The sequence below is a fragment of the Lagenorhynchus albirostris genome, chromosome 1, assembly GCF_949774975.1.
Source record: "Lagenorhynchus albirostris chromosome 1, mLagAlb1.1, whole genome shotgun sequence".
Classification (NCBI taxonomy): domain Eukaryota; kingdom Metazoa; phylum Chordata; class Mammalia; order Artiodactyla; family Delphinidae; genus Lagenorhynchus; species Lagenorhynchus albirostris.
Genome location: NC_083095.1, coordinates 37,532,800 through 37,556,464, shown reverse-complemented (window position 1 = coordinate 37,556,464; position 23,665 = coordinate 37,532,800). Strand labels below are relative to the sequence as shown.

Below are 23,665 nucleotides of genomic sequence, written 5' to 3'. Positions count from 1 at the left end.
CTTACCAGATAGCTCTCAGGAAAGATTTTCCCTACTTAAACTCCTCCAATAATATGATGGCTGCATCCACAGTAAATGGGGTCAGCTTGGATAGAAAGGCTAATTCCATCATCTGTGACTCCAGGGGTCCACGCATGACTTCATTCACACCTCTGAGTCACGTTCAATTGAACTCAAGGATTACAAGGAAAAAAACATGGCAATTGGAATGTAAAGTGTGAAAAGAAGATATTTTGGGATGAAAGTTTTAGAGATTTTTTTTTCCTCTCTTTTTTTAAATTAATTTTTATTGGGGTATAGTTGCTTTACAATGTTGTGTTAGTTTCTGCTGTACAGCACAGTGAATCAGTTATACGTATACATATATCCCCCCTTTTTTGATGGAGTGATAGAATTTGATGTATGTTTGTATATATAGTATATAAACCATTGAAAACTGGTACTTTTCTCTCAGGAAAAAAAACCTTTTGTGAGCTGTGCAGACATTATATTAATTGTTGAAATAAAACTATTACACAGAAAAGCAGGATAGAGGAACAATTTTATGCTGATGCTATATTTTAGGCTTTTCCAGAAGGCTCAAAAAAATAAGGAATTGATACAGAATGAAATCCAAGAAAGACATGCCTTTACAAAAGAAATAATTACTTTGAAGAATTCATTTCAGCAGACTACAACCTTTTTCCAAAATATGGAATTACAAGACCACCCAGAAAAGGCAGAACAGCTTGAGGTAAGTGAGGAATGAACTAGTGAATGTGGCCGATACAGATCTGAAATCTTGAGTCCAAAGTTCCTGGAGCAGAGGTAACCCTGTGGCTAGTGTAGAGGGAATCTAGAAGAAGAAGAAAATGTGCGCAAAGGCCCTGTGGCATGGTGTGGGCAGAGCCACAGGAGATCAATATGGCTGGAGTACAGAGAGCAGAGTTGGGACTAGGTCAGGAGGTAGGCCAGCAGCCCTTTTCCAACCACATGTCAAGTGTGTTTGGTGTACAGGGGTCTCAGACCACACCTGAGTAGTATGTAGGACTGCTCACTTTATAGGATAGAATATCTAGTCTCTGAGAGGGATAGAAGTGTTTTTACTCACAGCACTTGCCACCAAATGTGTGAGGCTTTTTTTCCCCACACCAACCTATTCCCCAACTCTCCAGACACCAACTGGGACACGAGTTCAATTCTGACACTAACTGTAAAGAGTTAGTATCGACCCCCAGGTTAAGGGCTCAGTCCCACAAGTCTGCCCCCGCTTCAGATGCCACCCGTGCTTCTTTTTTTTTTTTTTTTAACATTTTGAGAAATGCTTTATTCAAAAAACTCATGTAAATGTTGTCCTTCATAACTTTAAAAAGATGTTCAAACAGAAAAGAGTTAACTTTAAAAAGCTATTGCATAGAAAATGACACAATACAAATAACAGATTTTACTTTGATATGTAAATATAAACTAGAATAATCTTGATTACAGAGAGACAAAATCATATGCCTCCATAGAAGAAAATTCTTTGGTTAAAAATAGTCAAATTGCTTTTCCATCATACTTTCCTTAAGACATGAAATCTAGTTTTTTAAGTATTTGGATTCCAAGTAAAGAACTTCACTTTTTTCTCTTTAAATAGAAACACCACCCATACTTCTGACCGACAGGCTATAAAGCAGCAGTTCCCACGACCCCATCCTCAGGTTTATAAATTTGCTAGGATGGCTCAGAAAACTAGGAAGGCACTTTACTGACTATTGCTGGTTTATTATAAAGGATACAACTCAGAAACAGCCAAGTGGAAGACATGTATGGGGGAAGGATGTGGAGCTTCCATGCTCTCTCTGGGTACGCCACTCTCCCTTGATGGACCTTGATGTGTCCATCAATCCAGAGCTCTCCAAACCTTGTTTAAGGGTTTTTATGGAGGTTCCATTAATAGGCGTGATTGATTGAGTCATTGACAGTTGGTGATTAACTCAGCCTCCAGCCCTTCTCCCCTCTGGAGGTCTGGAAGTGCGGTTGAAAGTTCTAGCCCTCTAATCACGCAGTTGGTTCCTCTGGCACCAGCCCCATCCTGAAGCTGTCACCCCCCAGCCCCACCACCAAGAATCTTCTCATTACCATAAACTCAGGTATGGTTGGAAAAGACTTGTTATAAATAACAAAAGACACTCCTTTCACCCCTATGCAGGAAATTCCAAGGGTTTTAGAAGCTGTGCGGGGAACCGGGATGAAGGCTAAATGTATTTATTATATCCCACTATCTGTGCATAGGCTAGGGGTCATTTTCCGAACAATCTCTTCTCATTCCACTAGGTGGTAACAGGTAAAACTGACGTTTGGCAGTTTGTCCAAAAGTTGCATGCTGTTATTCACCAGAGCTTTTGGTATCAATGTTGCAAAAGGAAACTTACTCTCCCTCACAGAGGCAGTCTTCATGGGGAAGCCATCCAAGTGTAGCTCTGAATGAAGACCTGTAGTCAGGGCTAAGTCTAGATAAACGAGGAGCACTCTGTACCTCAAACCCTACCTTTCTCTGAATGGCACTATTCTTTAACTTTTCCTCTAGACTTGTTCTCTGCTGAGGGCTAAGAAAAGGAAAGCAGTGACACATCGGGGAGTCATTCAAAATTGTAATCATTCTTCAGTGTGGTGACTCAATCCATTAACACAGATAATGCTACTCAACAGCTACTGTAAAAACAAAAGAAAACCCAAAAAGCCACAGTAAAGTCAAGAAGTATTTTTCCACTTGATCTTTGGGAAACTTTCCCAAACAAATGAGTTTCTCCTTTATAATTAGTGCAGGAGTACGTAGATCAGATTCTGTTTCTAGGCCACGACCAATAGACTATTTGTTCAGGTTTCTTTTATCTCCTAAAACCCCACATTCTTTGCAAGGAACTGGAACCCTCCCTTTTGAAAGAAGTTGAGCTGTGCTGGGCTGTCTAATTACATGAAAGCAGACACTTCTGCTTCAAGCACAGGGCTTTTAGTGGCCTTGAATCATTGTGATGATAATGTAGGAAGAAGCAGAAATGGCAACAAGTTAATAATAAAATAAAACTTCTTTGAAACTTTTTGCTGCTTGCAGCTTTTTAGATGGAGACTGCTACTGAGATATAACTAAATCCAAGAGGTACTTTAGAAGCAGGAGATGTTGTAATGTCTTTTCAGGACAATGGTTTGACACTATGAGAGATATCAAGTTTAATTCTTACAAATTAGAAAGCATCATCTGACCAAACTGAGTATCTCTCATGCTTAATCAGCTTGTATCAATAGTGAGGTTTTGTCATGCAAAGCTTGCTCATTTAAATCATAAAGATGTGCTGGAAAGCTGCTTGCATTTTTAGAGTTAAACTTTTTCTCTGTCCTGTGAGCATTTGAAACTCTCTTGATTTTTTAGGAGCTTCAAAGCATTCTTAAGAAAGGGAAGCTAACTTTTGAGAATATTATGGAAAAACTGCGAATCAAGTATTCTGAAATGTACACCATAGTCCCTGCAGAGATTGAATCCCAGGTGGAAGAATGCAGAAAAGCTTTAGAAGACGTAGATGAGAAGGTAATAATAATGTTTGTATTCGTATTATTATTTATGGAGGTGAATGAATATAAAGAACAACATATCATTTAAGATCACATTTTCATTTGCCCTGATTTCAGCTATGTCTGTTTTTTTTTTTAATGTCTGTTTTTATAGAGTTTAGTTGAGTGATAATTTTTGTGTATTGATACTGAGACGGAGTTGCTCTAAGTAAGTGACACAGGTAACAGAATTAGTCTATTAATTTTTGGTTGTGAAGATGCTTAGTTTTTCTTCTCTTGCATTTAAAAATAGAGTTATATATTGGCTTTTACTTGACTTTTTTTTTCTCCGGAAGATCACTTTAAAATTTTGGTCATGAATAATACTTTGCTTTTAACACTTTGAAATTGCAACCAAGAACAATAAGAACACACGTTTCATAACTTACTAGGAGTAGCACTTAACACACGGTGTCTTTCTAATAATGATGGTAACATAATTCTCACAAAGCATACCCAGGCAAATCTTTATACCTGAAAGTCCAGGTTGGAAGAAAGAACGGGAAATGGTTCATAGTACTTGGAGACATAGGAGTTTAGCAAGACAATTTTATTGCGTTATTTAAAGGCTGCCCAGATCCAACAGAACAAAATTCTGTTTGGTCCAGAAGAATACAGAAGGATTTTTGTATTGCTTTTTGAAGCCTAAAATACCTATAATTTAGTAAATGAAACATATTAATTGCACACAAAAAATCAGGTTCAAACTTGTGACAAATTTCTTTGGAAAATCTAACCCATGTAAAAAACATGTAAACTCCTAATATATATTATAACAAATCTTGTTGATTTGACATACAAGATAATCTATTATGAGGAACTTCATCAAGAATCATGCACTATTGATTTTATTTTAAGAGAATACTAAATGTTTTGAGAGAAACTCAATTGGTTCTCCTGACTACTTCATGTGAAAATCCCTAACAAAGTGAGTTAATAATCAAAATCTACCTTTTAAATTTAGGGTTGAAAATTTCAACAGTAACTTTGATATCTGTGTATATTTGTAACCAATAAAAACTTACTTTTATTGCGTGATGTGACTGTAGGATCCAGGCAGCAGACACAATACCATTCTGTGCAGTTCAGTTGGCTGCATACTTTACCTAAATCATGATCTCTCCTAATATACAAAAATGATAGGCATTTCTGCCAGAAGAGTAACTGCCCAAAATATCAGAAAGCTTCATTTTGTGGTAATTTGTTATGTAGCAATAAAAAGCTAATACAGTGATTAAAAATAATAATAATAATACAGGATTAGTTTTTTTTCTAAAAAATCTTGACTGTGGTATGGTCTGTGGAATAAAAACATTATATAAAAGTATCAACAGCCTGATGCTGTGAAAAGAGCCTGGGGGCCTTGGCGTCTGGTGGCTTGGGCTTCTTGGGGTGAATTCACCCACTACCTTGATGTATGACTTTAAGCAAGTCATACATGATGACTTTAGCCTGTGTTTCAATTTCTGTATCTGTAAAGTATCTGCATTGGAAGGTTTAGTCTCAATGGTTGTACAGATATAGTGGTTTTAAAAAGGTGAATTAAAAGGAGAATACAAAAGCATTAAGTATTTTTTGGTTATTCAGTGGCTGTTTGGAGAAAACCTTATCAACATAGCTTAAGAAAATAAGAACATGAACTAATCAGGCATTTGAAAAATGATACATTCAACATTCATTTATTATCTTTCCTAGTACAAGTTAATTTCTTCGGAAAATCGTTCTGATAAAAAAATTACACTGTTCAGCAGCTAGATTTCTAATTGCTGGGAAAACATACACTAGAAACATTCACACAGAGAAAAACTAAGATTTTCTGCCCCAAGAAATAGCCAGTTTTAGAAGGTTATTTCACCCAAATGAATATTAAGATGGGAATTACATCTTTTACGTCAAATTGAGAATGTTTGTTTTTATTGAAAACGTATCTGTGCAGAGGATTCTCTCATAAAACATAGAAACTGTATAATAAATAATTTTTCACCCAGGAATTTTTTAATATCATTTGCTCCCTTGGGGTATGTTTCAGACAGTCCCCTCAGTAGTTTTGCCCAACACAGCACATATCTGTAGTACATACTGTGGATTACATTGAACAGATTTCTGTTGGTCAGTTTTCTTTTCTTTTTTTTTTTTCCGGTTGGATTTGAACGGTCAGGTCAGCAGAGCTGCCTTTTCCTAGTCTACTAATCTACCCTCTCATTAACGCATTAGTCAGTATGGTTTGGAATTTCCCCCCTAGCCCTTAAAAGATTTGTAGGAGTAAAATCTCAAAACACTGTGACTACCCCTTTTATCATTTGAACCTCTGAATAGAGTGCGGAAAACATCTCCATTGTGTCATTCTTCCTTTGAAACAGATCAGCAATGAAGTCTTGAAAAGCTCACCATCATATTCAATGAGTAGAAAAATAGACGAAATTAACAACGGGCTTCGGAATGTCGAAAAGATGTTGCAGCAGAAGAGCAAAAATATTGAGAAAGCTCAAGAAATTCAAAAGGTAACATCCTCCCTTAACTTCCTTCAGCATTTGGTATGTTCCCTGTCATCAGTCATCACAGGGATCCTAACCCTGATTTACGGGGCCCTCCTCACTGAGCGTGTCACCTGCAGAGGCTTGGTGGAGAAGGTTGCTAAGAATTGTTCTCAGTTTTTCCATGGTGGGAATATGCCCAAACTCCTGAGAGCCTATGATTGGGAACCAGCCTTTTCACTAGGGAAGGATCTTGTCTTGGGAAGACAGATATATAAAAACATTTCAGTAAGATATAAATGGTATTAACAGCTTTTCTTTAGACTGCCAGGGGGAAACAGAGGAAAGTAGAAATTCCAAATTTATTTCACTTGTAAAATGTCTTAGGTAGAACTGTACATAAACATAATATTCTACCTCTTAACTTCCAAGCAAACTCCTGCATGTAGAAAACATTCTACTTTATATTTTAAGGAAATATTCTAATATGAATGGAGACTTTTAAAAATAGGGCTAAGAGAATAGATCTTAAAAGTTCTCATCACAGGGAAAAAAAATTTTGTAACTATGTATGGTGAAGGATTTTTAACTAGACTTATTGTGGTGATCACTTTATGGTAGAAACAAATATTGAACAATTGTGGGACTTCCCTGGTGGTGCAGTGGCTAAGAATCCGCCTGCCAATGCAGGGGCCATGGGTTCGAGCCCTGGTCTGGAAAGATCCCACATGCCGCGGAGCAACTAAACCCATGAGCCACAACTACTGAGCTTGCGCTCTAGAACCTGCGAGCCACAACTACTGAGCACACACGCCACAACTACTGAAGCCCGCGTGCCTGGAGCCCATGCTCCACAACAGGGGAAGCCACCGCAATGAGAAGCCCACGCACCGCAAGGAATAGTGGCCCCCACTCACTGCAACTAGAGAGAGCCTGTGCGCAGCAACGAAGACCCAACACAGCCAAAAATAAATAAATAAATTTATTTTTTAAAAAAAGAACAATTGTGTTGTACACCTGAAACTAAAAATGTTATATGTCAGTTATACTGCAATTTTTAAAGAAGTTATCCTCAGAGAAGTCTCACTTATCACCCCCTTTCCCTCTGTTCCCTTCCTCCCTGCAGTTAAGTCTCTCCTTTGGTTTCTAATTTAACTTGACTGTGTTTCTTTTGGTAAAAATAAACAAATAATTCTAAATATTAAAAGAAATAATTGTACCTATTGTATATGTCCTTCTTTCATTGAGAAGACATTAGACTGTATACTCTCTTAAAATAAGGTGAACAAGATTTGCTCACAAACAATCATACCTGCCTTTGACTTTGCAGCCCCCTCTAAACCAAACAAATGTGATGTCAAAGGATTAAAAAGATTAAATTAAATTGAAAAATAAAAATAGGTCAGACTATGGCTCCTCATTGGACAAAATCTTGGGCTCTCAATAAGCACTCTAACTAGTCAGATTTTCCCATTTCTAGAAATTATGTTCTTACACAGATATTAAGTAATAATTGAATGTTGCCTTTGAGATTTCCTCTGCCCAGACAAGTGCAGGTTTGAATCCAGCCTATTGGTTTCTTGCACTAAAAGCAGTTGCTACTGATACATGTGGCTAGAATTTTCTGCCAGTGCGTCAGTCTTAGTCAGAGCAGATATTTTCTTTTTATCAGTTTTATTTTTGCATTTAATAAGAATTGTCTTCTAGATTAAGTAGATATATATACTGGTCTAAATAGGTTAGGTATTTACCCAAGCCCTTTTAAATGTAATGTTACCTCATCACTCTTGAAAGATTAGGATTACGTTGACCTTGTTTGGTGTCATTCATCTCTGGAAGTGTCCAGGACTTTCTGCCCCCTTACAGCTAATTTGTACTGAAATGAATACAGTAAGAGTTAAGTGACCTCAGAAAAAGTGTTTTTCAGTTCAGGTGGTTTCTGGGCATAATTGAAAAACTTTGCCTGGGATGTTGTCTCTGTCATGTTGTTTTGGTAGCATTTACAAGTACAGATACTGTGTGAAAACTTAGAACTCAACACATCTTCAATCCAAATGGACTTACCCTTTTCTTCCCCAGAAAATGTGGGATGAGCTAGATCTCTGGCACTCCAAGCTAAATGAGCTGGATTCTGAAGTTCAGGACATTGTTGAACAGGACCCAGGACAAGCTCAAGAATGGATGGATAACTTGATGATTCCTTTCCAGCAGTATCAGCAAGTATCACAGAGGGCAGAATATAGAACCTCACAGTTTAACAAGGTATGGCTGTAACACGCGATAGCTACACGGAGTATGTGGTAATAGTGAGATGGGTTTAAAACGAAACAAAAATACATATTCCGAGGCAGCCAGTTTCCCTTGAATTGCCAGTTTTAGGACCTGAAGCTAGAGCTACACCATAGGTTCGAGCGGGCATTGAGGGGACTGCTGGCACAGGCAGAAGCAAGAATCCCAAAGTCAGACCACAGTAGGAGTCCGGGTGAGAATTGGGCTTCTCAACAGGTAAGGGAATTTCAGGCAGGCAACCTCAAGAGTCCCAGGAGGGAGCCAGAGAAAGGACCTCATTTGGGAACAAAACACCCCTGCCCTCCCTTCCAAGTAGGGGTCACGGTGGGTGAGCTGTGCATGTGATCTAGCAGCAGCAAGGCAGGAACCTACTCTCAGAGGGACTGGTATATATAGGACAAGGCCCGGTACAGGAGGACCAAATGTAAGTCCAGTTTTCAAAGTGGAACATAAAACGGAAACCAGACGAGTTGCAAAGCTAACTTGGAACCCTTGCTGAGGCCCATAGCGTTGGGGTAGAACTCCTTAAATCCTTCCCACCTGTGGTCAGGATTCGTTTTACAGGTTGAAGGATCAAAACCTGGAGGGGGTGGGCAGGTGGCCCAGCTGTGGGGTGTGGAGCCCTGTGAGGCCTGACACCACTGACTAACAGCAACCAGTTCTTAAGAATCATTCCACTGAAAGAGGAACCATCAGACTGAGTTTGGTACTGCCTATCTTTCACAGGCCACAATTAAGCTGGAGGAGTATCATGATCTTTTGAAGAGTACTGAGGCTTGGATAGAAAATACCAGTCGTTTGCTGGCCGATCCTGCAGACTATGACTCTTCAAAGACGCTGAGTCACCACGCTAGCACCCTTCAGGTGAGTGTTCTTTCAGCGTTTCCTGGGTGTCATAGAATCTACGTAATGATTAGTGGCTTAGCTGATTGTCACAATGCTTTTTTCCCCCCTTCTTTCCTGAAAAAACAGCCTTATCTTCAAGCATGCCAAATGGCAGAAGGAAGCTTGGAAGAGTGGCAGTCTCTAGATAGGGATTTTGGAGACCAGGATCTAGTTCTTTCTGTCCTGATAACTGATTCTTGAAACTAATATCTTTCAGGATAATTTACTGTGTCCTCCATGGGCCACAGTTTCCCCGATCTCTGAAGTAAGAATGTTGCACTGAATGGTGGTGATGGTTTTGGTTGTAGAATTCCAAGATGGTTCCCAATAGTCCTGTTCCCAGGTGTACACGACCTATATAATCCCCTTTCCTTGAGTGTGGGCAGGAATATGAGTAAGTGATGAGATGGTCACTCCCTTGATTAGGTTACATCGTATAGCAAAGGATATGGGATAGTCACTCCCATGAATACATGACTGATCATGGATGTATAATTATAAGACTCCCTGGTAGCAGACTAGAGTGAGATTCTCCTGCTGGATTGAATAAGTAAGCTGCCGTACTATGAGAGGGCCATGGAGCCAAGACCCTAGGGTGGCCTCCAAAAGCCGAGAGACCCACAGTCAACAGCCAGCAAGAAAACTGGGATCTCAGTCCTACAACTAAATTCTACCAACAACCAGAATGAACTCGGAAGACAAATCCATGCTCCAGATGGCACCTTGATTGCAGCCTTGTGACATCCTGAGCTGAGGACCCACCTAAGCCATGCCTGGACTCCTGAGCCATGGAAACTATGAGATAATAAGTTTGTTTTATCTTAAGCTGCTAAGTTTGTGGTAATTAGTTACACAGCATTAGAAAACTAATGTCATTCCTTCCGGTTCTAGCATGCCATGATTCCAAATTTCCTGTCCTTCCTGTTGCTCCACAGGTGCCCTGTGTCACCATGCTAACCTATAAAGGCAAAACAAATGAAAGCCTTTTCCTACTCAGGGCCGTGACTACAAGAGATCTTCCAGATGCCGAATGTTGGCTTAAATTTTATTGTGAAGGCATATTTCCCTTCTCTCGTACTATTCAGCCATGAGAAAGAATCTCTTAGGAAAAGGTTTATTGTATAACAATTTTATTTATTTATTCATTTGCTTATTTATTTATTTTGGGGGCTGCGTTGGGTCTTCGTTGCTACCTGCGGGCTTTCTCCAGTTGCAGCAAGCTGGAGCTACTCTTGGTTGTGGTGCGCGGGCTTCTTATTGCGGTGGCTTCTCTTGTTGCGGAGCATGGGCTCTAGGCGCTCAGGCTTCAGTAGTTGCAGCACGCGGGCCCTAGAGTGCACAGGCTTCAGTAATTGTGGCTCGTGGGCTCAGTAGTTGTGGCACATGGGCTTAGTTGCTCTGCGGCATATGAGATCTTCCCCGACCAGGGATCGAACCCGCGTCCCCTGCATTGGCAGGCAGATTCTTAACCACTGCACCACCAGGGAAATCCCCTATAACAATTTTTAGAGTAATCAGACCTCAAAACCGATCCAACTCTTTTTTTTTTATATCTTTAAAGTAGCACACTGTGTCCCTAAGTAACAAGTGACTTCATACCTCCCCTGTGAGACATCTTGGCACAGTTTTTTCCTGTGGTAACAGTTGTAAAGATACTGCATTTTCACCTACCTGTTTCTTTTCTTCCCCTTGCCTGTGATTTCTGCCCCCACTTCTTGGGTTGACTTTCCACATCCCCAAAGCATGTCATCTTTTTATTTTAAATCACCTGTGTCTTTCATCATTTTCAAGAAGTTTGCAGACAGAAGAGAGGGATGATGCTTTTTTTTCCTCAAATGCTTATTAGGAGTTTTTTAAAAACTGTACAAGAATGAACATATGCAGAAACAGCTGAAGTTTTACTGCCTTCTTCTGACACAAATGTAAAAGTGTAGAAGTATCTCTCAAACTGTTCAGGACACCCTCCTTTGCCGACCTTTGTTTACATGGAACTGAGTAGAACTTAGGTTATTAGCTGGAGGAAGTAGGGACAAGGGGATATGCAGGCTGATGTCCACAGAATGTATTCTAATAAATCTTCCAATGGGAAATAAGTCATAAATAACTAGTCCCATGTGAATACCCCACTTTGTTCCTATTTTGAAAATAGTTGTCCTACTTTAGGGCACCCTTTACCATTTTTCTAACATTACCTGGTATTGATTTTTAAAATGACTTAAAGAAGTGTCAAAACTCTCAGCTAAGGTTTAAAAGTCTGTTTTAATTGCACTATAACCTTCCACCTCGATTGCATTTGTTAAATTAGGTTTTCGTAACCTAAAGATGATTCCATGAAGTCTACTGTTGTAATGAAGACTCACTGAAACAGAAATTGTCATTGTAGAAAATAGGAAAACAACTTGTTCTTTAAATCAACTTCATTAAGGTATAATTTACAGATAGTAAAAAACACCTAAGTGTACAGCTAGGTAAGTTTTGATAAGGGTATCCAGTTGTGTAACCACTACCACCATCAATACATAAAGGCCATTTCCATCACCCCAAAAAGTTTCTTTTTGCTCCTTTGCAGTCAGTATCCTTTCACCTATGTTCAGCCCTATGTAATCACTCATTGGTTTCTATTCCTATAGTTTTGTCTTCTCTACATTATCCAATGAATAGAATCATAGTCTTTTGGACCTGACTTCTTTTACTTAGCTTAATGTTTTCGAGATTCATTCAGGTTGTTCCATTTATAGGTAGTTTATTCTTTTGACTGCTAAATAGTATTCCATTTATGGAAATATGCAATATGTTTATTCCTTCACCAGTTAATAGACATTTGGGTTATTTCAAGTTTGGGGCTATGTATTCTATATCTATTACGTTGTAACACATCACTCCTGAAGTTAACAGCTTAAAACAAGAATTATGGAATCCAGGCATGGCTTACCTGAGTGGTTCTGGCTCAAGGTCTCTCATGAGAATGCAGTCAAGGTGTCAGCCAAGGCTGTGATCTCATCTGAAGGCTTAGTTTGGGTGAAGGAAGAGACAGGATGCACTTCCAGGCTCATTCACGTGGCTGTTGGCAGGCTTCAGAAGATCCACTTCCATTCACAGATGTGAGGACCTCTCCACAAGACTGCCTTATGGCATGGCAGCTGGCTCCCTTCACCATGAACAATCTAAAAAAGAGTGAGAGAGCTCCCAAGACAGAAACGGTCTTTTTTTTTTTTTTTTTTTTTTTGCGGTACGCGGGCCTCTCACGGTTGTGGTCTCTCCCGTTGCGGAGCACAGGCTCCGGACGCGCAGGCTTAGCGGCCATGGCTCACGGGCCCAGCCGCTCCTCGGCACGCGGGATCTTCCCGGACCGGGGCACGAACCCGTGTCCCCTGCATCGGCAGGCAGATTCTCAACCACTGCGCCACGAGGGAAGCCCCAGAAACGGTCCTTTATAATCTAATCTTGGAAGTGACATCTCATCATTTCTGCCATATCTTATTAGAAGTAAATCAATAAGCTCAGCCTGCATTCAAGAGAACTGATTATAAGGACATGAGTACCAGGAGGTGGGGATTATTGGGGGCCATTTTAGGAGCTGCAACAGCTATTATGAGCAAAGCCGCTGTGAGCATTCATATACAAATCTTTGTGTGGACATAGGTTTTCAGGTCATTTCATTTGATGGATACCTTAGGAATAGATTGCTGGCTCTTATGGTATTTAAGAAACTGCTAAATTATTTTCCTAAGTGGCTTTACCATTTTTCATTCCCACTGGAGTTCTAATGACTCCATATTCTTGTCAGCACTCGATAGTATCTGTCTTTTAAATTTTAGCTACTCTAGTGACAAGTAGTGGTATCTCACTGTGGTTTAAATGGCATTTCTCTAATGACTAATGATTTTTTTATTTGAGCATTTATTCATATGTTTATTTATCACTTGTACGCTTCATTTGTGAAATGTCGGTTCAGTTATTTGGGGGTTTTTTGCCTTTTTTTTTTTTTTTTTTTTTTGGTACGCGGGTCTCTCACCGCTGTGGCCTCTCTCGTTGCGGAGCACAGGCTCCGAACGCGCAGGCTCAGCGGCCATGGCTCACGGGCCCAGCCGCTCCGCGGCATGTGGGATCCTCCCGGACCGGGGCACGAACCCGCGTCCCCTGCATCGGCAGGCGGACTCTCAACCACTGCGCCACCAGGGAAGCCCGCCTATTTTTTAATTGGGTTATTTGTCTTTTTATTATTGAATTGTAAACATTATTTATATAATATTCTAAAATCCTTTGTCACATATGTGATTTACAAATATTTTCTCCTAGTTTGTGGCTTGTCTTTTCATTCTCTTAATATTGTCTTTCAAAGAGCAAATGTTATTAATTTGAGGAGGTCTAATTTATCAATATTTTTCTTTTATAGATTATTCTTTTGTGTTGTATCTAAGAAATCTTTATCTAACCCAGGGTCACAAGGATTTCCTCTTATCTTCTAGAAATTTTATAGTTTTAACTCTTACTTGTAGGTCTGTAATCCATGGACTTATATATACTACCAAATGTAAAATAGAAGCTAGTGGGAAACAGCCACATAGCACAGGGAGATCAGCTCAGTGCTTTGTGACCACCTAGAGGGATGGGGTAGGGAGACGCAAGAGGGAGGAGATATGGGGATATATGTATATGTATAGCTGATTCACTTTGTTATAAAGCAGAAACTAACACACCATTGTAAAGCTATTATACTCCAATAAAGATGTTAAAAAAATAAAGTTAATTTTTATATATAGTATGAAGCAAGAATCAAGGTTCATGTTTTTTCTATGGGATTATCCATGTTTTGAAAAGACTCACTATTGAATTACTTTGGTGCTTTGTTAAAATCAATTGACCTCTCATATATGTGGGTCTGTTTCTGGACTGTCTCTTCTGTTCTATTGATCTATGTGTCTATTCTTTTACCAATATGACACAGTCTTAATTGCTACAGCTTTATAGTAAATCTTGAAATCAGGTAGTATAAATTCTACAACTTAGTCCTTTGTTCTTTTTCAAATTTGTTTTGGCTAATCTGGATCTTTTGCATTTCCATATAAGTTTTAGAATTATCTTGTCAATATCTATGCAGAGGTCTGTTTGAATTTTGGGAGGGCATTAAATCCAGATCAGTTTGGCAAGAATTTACCTCTTAACCATATTGGCTGTTCCCATCCAGGAACAGGATGTATCTCTCTATTTATTTTGGTCCTCTTTAATTTCTCTTTAATGTAAATTGTTAAATTTATTCCTGAGCGTTTTATGGTTTTTTGATGCTATTGTAAATAGTATTATTGGAAAAAGCATTGGTTTTAAGTTTTGTTTTCCTTTCAAGTTTTCTCCTGCTAGGATTTGGAATAAGGTCAATATGAAATTCTGAATAACCTGATTAATTTTGGGGACTCGTGACTAGAAGTCTGGTTGCATAAGTAAATGTTCTTTTTCATAACAGTTATTTTTTATGGGATTACCTGAAGACTACATTAGCAGGTTGAATATTTCCAATAGGTGGCTGAGATATTTTGAAATCTTAAGTTTGAAAGTTAATAATTAAATCATTAAAGGAACAAAAGAAAAATTCTAAGGAAGAATGTCTAAGGAATTCTAAAAATGGATGTTTTCCACTTATATTTGGTTTTATCAGATAGAGCTCTTTTGGTATCAAGTTATTCAAGTCAACTCAAGCTATAGGGGTGTTTCATGGAAGTCAGTGGCTCCAGATGGTAAGGCCAAGGAGGACACTGGCACCAGGACTGCCTCTTCATTTCCCATCCCCACTTCACTTATCTATTTCTGTCAAACCCATTTCCCAAAATTACAAGTCCAGCCAATTGGATGGCTTTTTTTTTTTAACATCTTTATTGGAGTATAATTGTTTTACAATAGTGTGCTAGTTTCTGCTTTATAACAAAGTGAATCAGCGATACATATATGAATGGCTTTCTTGACCCTAATTCCAAATTATAGAGGGATGAACTTATAGGTCAAGTGTTTCTGATTCTGTTAACAATGGCTGGAGGAGCAGGGCTACTTGGTATAACATAGCTGCTGCAAGCCCACCAAAATGGGGTAGACATTCTATAGTCATATACTGCCATTGACAAGAGAGAATGTTCAATGTTTTATTATGAAATTGGGAATGAACAGGAGTATGAAATGTTGAGACAAATTCAAATTTTCTCTGATTTAATTTTTTAAATTAAGGTATAATTCACATACAACATTTATTAGTTTCAGGTGTACAACAGAATGATTCAATATTTGGATGTATTGGAAAATGATCACCCACATTAAGTCTAGTTACCGTCCGTCACCATACATAGTTATAGAATTCTCTCTGATATAATTTCAATCAACTTTTTCCAGTATCTTGATGTTTCTCTTTTTTCATGTTTCCCATTATCTAGATGGCTTTGGAAGATTCAGAACAGAAGCACAATCTTTTGCATTCAATTTTCATGGATCTAGAAGGCTTGTCAATAATTTTTGAGACAGATACTTTAGCACAGCCTATACAAGAGTTAAGTCATCAAATAGTAGCTTTACGACAAAAAATCATAGAAAGCCTTCCACAGATTCAACAAATGGCTGATGTAAGTTAGCACTATAATGATGTGACTTCTTATTTTAAATTTATATTTCATTTAGTAAATTAGAGTTATACTGCTAATCAGTTCTATGAAGACACATTGATCTGGTACATTTTTCATTTATGTTATTTCTTGAATTACATTTTACTTTGTACCCTATAGTGCAACTACAACAAAAAATCATATCCCCATTCTCAGTCCAGAAGTGGTCTATTTTTTTTTTTTTTTTTTGCGGTACGTGGGCCTCTCACTGTTGTGGCCTCTCCCGTTGCGGAGCACAGGCTCCGGACGCGCAGGCTCAGCGGCCATGGCTCACGGGCCCAGCCGCTCCGCGGCATGTGGGATCTTCCCGGACCGGGGCACAAACCCGTGTGCCCTGCATCAGCAGGCGGACTCTCAACCACTGCGCCACCAGGGAAGCCCCAACCACTGGATTTTTAAATAATTTTATTTATTTTGGCTCGAAACCTGTGAGGCATTTATTTAAGGATGGAGTCACACAGCAAAGGCAGATGCAGTTAGTCTTAATAATTTACCTTTTATTTCTCACTTACATTCCCTGCACCACACTTATGTAACTTCAGAGAATCATACTTATTAAATATTCTTGGTTATTGAAGCTTATTCCAAAATTGTTAAATGCTTCTACAACTTTTCATGGAAATTACCATAAAATACATTGTATATATTTATGTATTTTCTTAAACGTATGGTATAGAAAATAATTTCAATATAACTGAATGTTTCATAATATGAAGGTAAATTACTATAATTACTGCTTCATTTGCTTATATGAAGTTATGTTTGTCCTATGTTGAATGGTTCCAAGTTGTGATAATTTGAAATCCTTTGATGATTTCTATGTAGTTTCTCCTATTCCCTGCATTATTTTTGCTTCAGTTTATCTCCATAAAGCTCTAAAAGTCTGAAGGCCCTCTTACAGTGTGAGTGGACTTCAGTATGTAGGTTTTATAGCACATATTCATAAATATGTAGGTTTGAAAGCACAAATTGCAGCATTTTCACTTTAAGTTTCTTGGCCACTTTCTAGAAGTTGACACTGATGGGAGAATAGCCACTGGATAAATGATCTGTTGTTCATATTAATCTGAGTAGGTTATAAGGTAATTTAGTGACTCTCCACACGGCAAAAGTTTGTTAGGGAATTGGCACCAAAATCTGTCAATTTTCCAGCTCCTTGTGTGTTTGTTTCCCAAGGGTGACTTTACCGTTTTACTTAAAGTAGTGAGAATTTTTTCAGCGTTGACCCACTTGTATTCAAGTGTTTAAAGACATTCCAAAGGTAAATCTAAACAGTTTGTAGATATTTGAGAATTTACTTAAAATTTGTTCAGATGCATACTACTTTTGTTCTCATAGCGTAAATAATTGAAAATTGGCCCCATGAGGATCTTTTAACTCAGTAAGTATAAGCAATGCTTTGTATTGTGGTATGCTATTACTAACAGAACAACATTTTTATTGAAAACAGTCCACGTTATCTGTGTAGCACTTGGTTAGTTTTGAAGTGATATAAGTGGCAAACATATTTTTGTTAAATATGAGAATAGAGTAAATGGCAGTAAATTGTGTTTTAGAAAGATTATTAACATATAACATATATTGCATGAGTGTGTTTTTTTGTTTCTGAAATTCTAGGATGTGGTTGCCATTGAAACGGAAGTAAAATCAATGGAGAAAAGAGTTTCAAAAATCAAAGCTATCCTGCTATCAAAAGAAATATTTGATTTTTCACCTGAAGAGCATCTTAAGCATGGGGAGGTAAGCATGGATCATTATTAAAAATATTTTCTCTTAATACTTACTCTGTCTATTTTAAAATGTGTAATAATATGATGTGATAAAAAGTGTTTAATTTTGCTAAAGTAAGAGCAAAGTAAAGTTGGGAAATAGATATGAATGACTATAAATATCATATTTTAAATCATATTTCTAGTGCTATCTATGTATCTGTCATTTTCCTATAGGTTATTTTTTCATTTAATTTCTTCCTAAAACTTCAAGGTTTGGTAGTTTTTCCTTCAAGTCAAACCCAGGTGTTTGTTTAATAGTCTAAGCACTTAAGCCTCCAAGTCAGAAGAACTGGGTTCCAGCCCCAACTGCCCTGCTTACTGGCTGTGTGCCTTTGAGAGATTGGTTAACATTTCTTGGATTTGCTTTCATATCTGTACATTGGTATTGTGGTGATTATGTTGGACAATTATAATGTATATGGAGCCCCTAGCACAGGAGCTGGGACATACTAAACAGCATACAGGTGTTGCTTCCCCCTCAGCCTACCAGTTAAGAGCATGGGCTTTGGGATCAGGCAGCCCTGGGTTCTAATCCTGACCCTGCCTCTTACAGTGTGCCCTCACCTGGGTCTTCTAACTTCTGTGAACCCAATTTCCTTACCTGTGAAAGGGAGGTTATGATATCTACCTCCTAGGGTGGTTGTGAAGATTAAATGAAATAATACATATGAAGTACTCAGTAAAGTGAATACTCTCTCCTAATTTATTCATTATGTAAATCCAGATATCTATGGATCAGATGTCATTAAAACAAAATAGAAGTGCAGTTTTGGGACTTAGGAAATTTGGCAGGACAGTTCCGTTCGATTCAATAAGCATTTTTTGAGGGTCTATTATGTGGGAAGCCCTGTGCTGCGTGCAGTTGCTGTGAAAGTTAATAAGAGGCAGTACCTGCCCTTCCACAGCTTACTGCCTGGTCACAACACACGAAGCACATAACAGCTCTACAGAGAGAGGTGGGAGGGAGAGAAAGAAGGAAAGCGTTGTCCAAAGGCATCACGTAATGCTGGGAGGGTACTCTTGCCCCAGGCATTCTTTCCTGAGACCTTATCTAACTGCCAGATCACAAGTAATATATTAGTTCTTTTCTACCTGAGCTAAGACACTGTTTTAAATCTCAAAACTATAAAGACTAAAGTTTGATTTTGAATAGATTTAGGAGTGGCCTTTTTTTTTTCACTTGTGTACCATGTTTGTCTAAGGTCATACTGGAAAATATACATCCCATGAAGAAAACCATTGCTGAAATCGTGTCTTACCGAGTGGAACTGAGGTTACCCCAGACAGGAATGAAGCCTCTGCCTGTGTTTCAGCGGACAGATCAGCTTTTACAAGATATAAAACTGTTGGAAAATGTGACTCAGGAACAAAATGAGTTATTAAAGGTGAGTGGTTTTTGTGATGACAGCCAACTCATTGGATGAAAATATTCAGCAAAAGCTGGTGTTGTTTTAATGGTTGGGCGGGTCAAATTCCCATGACAATAAGATGCTGCCTGTGTTGATTCTTTTTGGTCTCTTCCAGTATTATTATCCAGGAGGTGGCATTTGATATGAGAGTATCTTATTGCTCAAATGAGGTTAAAGTGATTTTTCTCAGCTCTTATTCTTGTTCTGGTTGAAGACATTAAAGTCTAGTTTTGTTCTATTTCATTCCATTCTTTAATTATTGAAGATCTACATGGGTAAAATGCTGTGGGAAGAGATTCAACCTGAACCGTGCATTTGCAGTCTCATGAGACTGACAGACCCACAATAATGTCTTTACACCTCTCAGTTGCTTTCCTATTAATCATTTCAATTTATTACCAACACAATACAGGTAGGGTAGACACTTTGCCATTTTTATTTTTACACATTAGGAGACTAGTGTCCAAAGGTCAGATGACTTTCTGAAAGACCAGAGTGAACGTATGTTGAGGTTAATTTGTGTACAGATAAGAAAAGAATTTGAGTTTCTAGACCCTAGTATTATTCTTCATATCGAGGTCTCTTCCTTCTAACTGATGACATCTTCTAGCCTCTCCCTGAGGGCTTTTTAAAATTCTTCTGATTGATCTCCTGTCTCCAGGCAGGAATTATCATTAGATAGAAATTACATTTTACTTTGGTTAGTATTGCTATATCAACAACCACTCCTACAGGAAAAGAAAGTTGCTGAAAGAGCCACAGACTTTTCAGCCCTCTTGGTAGACACCCCCTCCTGCCTACTTTTCTTGATTAGGTGTGTCAGGGTAAGAGGAAAGGTTATTTTTCCTCCTTCCCATCCATCCCCTGGTTATAAGAAGAGAATTGCTATCTCTTTCTCCCTCTTAAATTTCATTCACATTTGGTGGTCACTCTGTTCTCCTAAGATTTGAGGATATTGTAATCTCTGGTTTGAGTGTTAGCTCATGTAGTCTCTCTGGCCTGGCTACTGATCAGCTGACATCATTTCCTAACAACCACAGGGAGAAAAAATATCTGGCACTCAATGTACTATTTTTTTAATAATATAAAGAGAAGAAAACAAAGAAAATTTGATCTGTTACTTTTAATCTTTTTGTGCTTTATTGGTCTCCTGGTCAGAAAAAGAAAATAACAGTCCTAACTATGCTTTAAAGTGACTCCTTCACAAGATGGAAGGGGGAGCAGTAGAAGAGGAAATTAGGTTTTGTGCCAAGTTAGATATCAAACTGTGCTGCTAAAATTTTCCATCTTATTGTGTTAGTGGAAATCAGATGTCATCTCAGGTATTTCAAAGCTAAGTAAGCCAGTGGTAATGAAAATCATTAGAATATGGTACATTTCATTTCTGTGTTAGATAATTGTAAGTGCTCTCATTGTGGAAAATAAGACAAATTACTTTTGGGGGGAGTAATGGGATTTAGCTCATTACTGAGTGCTGGGGAACAGGTGTGTGCAGCAAACATAGTTATTGATTTCCAGACTGCAGCTAAAATTATAGTTAAATATTAAAGAAAATACAAGGAAGAATTCTGTGTTGGCCAGAAACTTTGTAGTTTCAAAAGGCATTTTGTTTCATTGTGAAGCACACAAGGAAATATCTAGATTTTCTTTTGAAGTCCATTATCTTTCATCACACTTTGATCATATCATTTAGCACACAGGTAGTAGGTTCAAGCTCTACTATTCCCTTAACACTAGATTCCAGGTATTGTTCTGGTTTTGCCTTATTCTGCAAACTCAGACTGCTCTCAAACCTCAACCTCTTACCATAAAATGTATATCACAGATCCCAAGGGGTACCAGGTGAGGATGTGTCTGGACCAGGAAAACCCATCATTTCTCAAATCACATGCCCTTTCCATTCTGAATCAGGATTGTCACCTTTCTGTGTATTGAAAACCCCGCAAGGAATATGTATTAAAATGGCGTATGTGACATATCAGTAATGTCATAAACTTAGCAACTTTATGTTAACATGCTATAAAATGCTTCCCAGGATAAGCCCGTTAGACTGGGAATACTTAAGAACAAACGTATGTCTAATTAAACTTGAACCCAAGGTGCTCTAGCATCTAAGTGGAGCAAGAAGGTCAGGTACCAGCTTTGCAAATGTTGTTCTCTGTATTGAGGCTACCATTTCCTATTGGAATCTGTATGGTTGTGTATTGATATAATTGATTGGAGTTTGTGATGGAGATAGACATTGGAAGTAGCCCATTGATCTTCTTTTGGGGGGGTTATTTTATAGATAGTCATAAAACAGACAAATGAATGCGATGAAGAAATAGAAAAATTGAAACACATCTTAAATAATTATTCAGCTGAATTCTCCCATGAACATATGTCACCAGACGGAGCTGCCAACCTGCCACAAGTACAGGTATATTTCTTTCATTCATTTTTCCAGCAGTTTATTCAACAATCACTTTCTAAGCTGTTGGTGTCTACAAGCCCTTTTTGATGATACAGTGTATTTCCTACTTCTGTCTTTCAACTGAAGGTATTTTATGTGTGTATTTACTTTTCATTCCTATTACATAAAATAGGTTATTATATAATTATCATAATGGAAGTCTCTTCAAGTGTCTTTAGCCTCAACTTGGTGCATTCTGGCTGGTAGCAAAGAGGCTGATATAACACATGGTATTTGGACAACCTGGCTTTCCAGCTAGCTTTCTGGCATAGGGGTCAGGCAGGCTGGGCTTTAGAAGTAAAGACTGAATGCTGTTGTAATAAAGAGTTCTGTATGCTAAGCAGTCTCTCCATATGCCCTAATTAACAATGTCCTGTGGACCCAGTTACAATGGTTTGCATGTTAACTCTCTATTGCCATCAAGTTGATGTAGGCACGCAATTGCTATGGTGTTCAAAGCCTCGTTACACCACTTTCTAGCTGTGAGATGTAGGGCAAATTTCTTAATGTCTGAAGTGAAGTACAGAGGGGTTCAAGATGACAGACAGCTATTAAGTGGTGGACTCAATAAGGCAGACTCAGGGTATTAAAGATTCAGTATTGTAAAAGTGTCAAATTTCCCTTTACGTTAAAAAATTTAAGAACCCCAAGGACTTCCCTGGTGGTGCAGTGGTTAAGAATCCGCCTGCCAATGCAGGGGACACAGGTTCGATCCCTGGTCCGGGAAGATCCCACGTGCCGCGGAGCAACTAAGCCTGTGCACCACAACTATTGAGCCTGCGCTCTAGAACCAGCAAGCCACAACTACCGAGCCCACTGCCACACTACTGAAGCCCGTGCGCCTAGAGCCCATGCTCTGCAACAAGAGAAGCCACTGCACTGAGAAGCCTGCACACACATTGAAGAGTAGTCCCCACTAACCACAACTAGAGAAAGCCCACATGCAGCAACAAAGACCCAACACTACCAAAAATAAATAAATAAATAAATAAATAAATATTTTTAAAAAAGAAATTATTAAAAAAAAGAGCATACCATGCATGGACAATGATGAAAACAAGTTGTGAAGCAGGGAGTATGATTAATCTAATTCTGTGTTTCTGAGGTCCACAAAATAAAATTAAAAAAAAAATTAAAGGACCCCAAAGAGCTTGTGTTTATATTAAAACTCAGAAATGTAAAATGTAGTGAGAAGAGTGACAATGTTTTACATTTTTGCAAATCTCATTAGTCTGGCTTACTAGGAGACAGCTAGATTCTCATCTTCTTCTGCATTCAATCTATTGAGGTATGTCATTTTCTTTGAAGTATATAAAGACAATCTAACCTCTCAAAGACATGTACATGGAAAAGAGAGAACTATTTTAATAACCCTTTTGAATAATTGTGGACATTCTTTGAAACTACACTAAACTCCAACAAGTAGAATTACTCAGAGGTTCATTGTTAAATGGAATTTGAAGCCATGTCAGTGAACTTTTCATACTCTTACACTAAAATCCATTGGTCTGTCTTGTACTTGGAATGGATCTCCAACCATGCATGATTTTATAACATCATGTTTGATCATTTGGAAAATACTATTTGACTAGTCATGTAAATCCTCCAGATGATGACACATTTCAGTAGCCGATATTAAAAAATTCACATTTATTAATATTAACATCTACCTCTTCAGAAAAATCTATATATATTACATGTATATGTATGTATTTATGTATGTATAGTTTAACAACCATCTTTGTTTTTCAAGTAAAAATAGTATTCTATGAGAAAAATATGGATAGGTTAGCTTGAAACTTAATCACATGAGTGTTATTCCTCAACCATTAAACTTTGGTATATAGCAGAAGTGCTTTATGCAGGCTTCCCACTTTGTCATACAGAATATTAAAACTACATGTTCTTTATCAAGGATATTCTTAAGTGAAGCTGGCTTTTTTCCCCAATTAAATTCATGATGGTGAAGCATCTAGTAACTACTAATATAGTTGATATCACTGCCTTGATTCATACTGTGTCAGTAGCTTTACCCACCATTGCTTTTGCGACATCACACAGAGAAAAATGTCAACACAGTGAGAAAGGCCAGTAACATTTTAGAATTATTATGAAAATGATCTTGACCTTATGGAGTGTAGACCCCCTAGGGTCTGCAGATACCACTTTGAGA

At 38.2% G+C, this 23,665-nt stretch overlaps 2 protein-coding genes across 2 annotated transcripts in view; one reads left to right on the top strand and one right to left on the bottom strand.

The window, feature by feature from the left end:
* The window catches only part of SYNE2 (spectrin repeat containing nuclear envelope protein 2), a 329,548-nt gene that overhangs the window by 192,133 nt on the left and 113,750 nt on the right, over nucleotides 1-23,665 (top strand). The window contains exons 54-62 of the mRNA XM_060141612.1: nucleotides 565-733; nucleotides 3,392-3,547; nucleotides 5,931-6,071; nucleotides 8,124-8,306; nucleotides 9,060-9,197; nucleotides 15,635-15,820; nucleotides 17,477-17,599; nucleotides 18,834-19,016; nucleotides 21,328-21,459. Coding sequence (XP_059997595.1) covers nucleotides 565-733; nucleotides 3,392-3,547; nucleotides 5,931-6,071; nucleotides 8,124-8,306; nucleotides 9,060-9,197; nucleotides 15,635-15,820; nucleotides 17,477-17,599; nucleotides 18,834-19,016; nucleotides 21,328-21,459 — 1,411 coding nt within the window. The remainder of the gene's footprint in view (nucleotides 1-564; nucleotides 734-3,391; nucleotides 3,548-5,930; nucleotides 6,072-8,123; nucleotides 8,307-9,059; nucleotides 9,198-15,634; nucleotides 15,821-17,476; nucleotides 17,600-18,833; nucleotides 19,017-21,327; nucleotides 21,460-23,665) is intronic.
* Nucleotides 10,370-23,665, bottom strand: part of ESR2 (estrogen receptor 2) — a 196,069-nt gene continuing 182,773 nt past the window's right edge. Inside the window, exons 2-3 of the transcript XR_009539117.1 lie at nucleotides 12,151-12,382; nucleotides 10,370-10,711 (exon numbers count right to left, since the gene is read on the bottom strand). The gene's annotated coding sequence lies outside the window, so the exon portion shown is untranslated. The remainder of the gene's footprint in view (nucleotides 10,712-12,150; nucleotides 12,383-23,665) is intronic.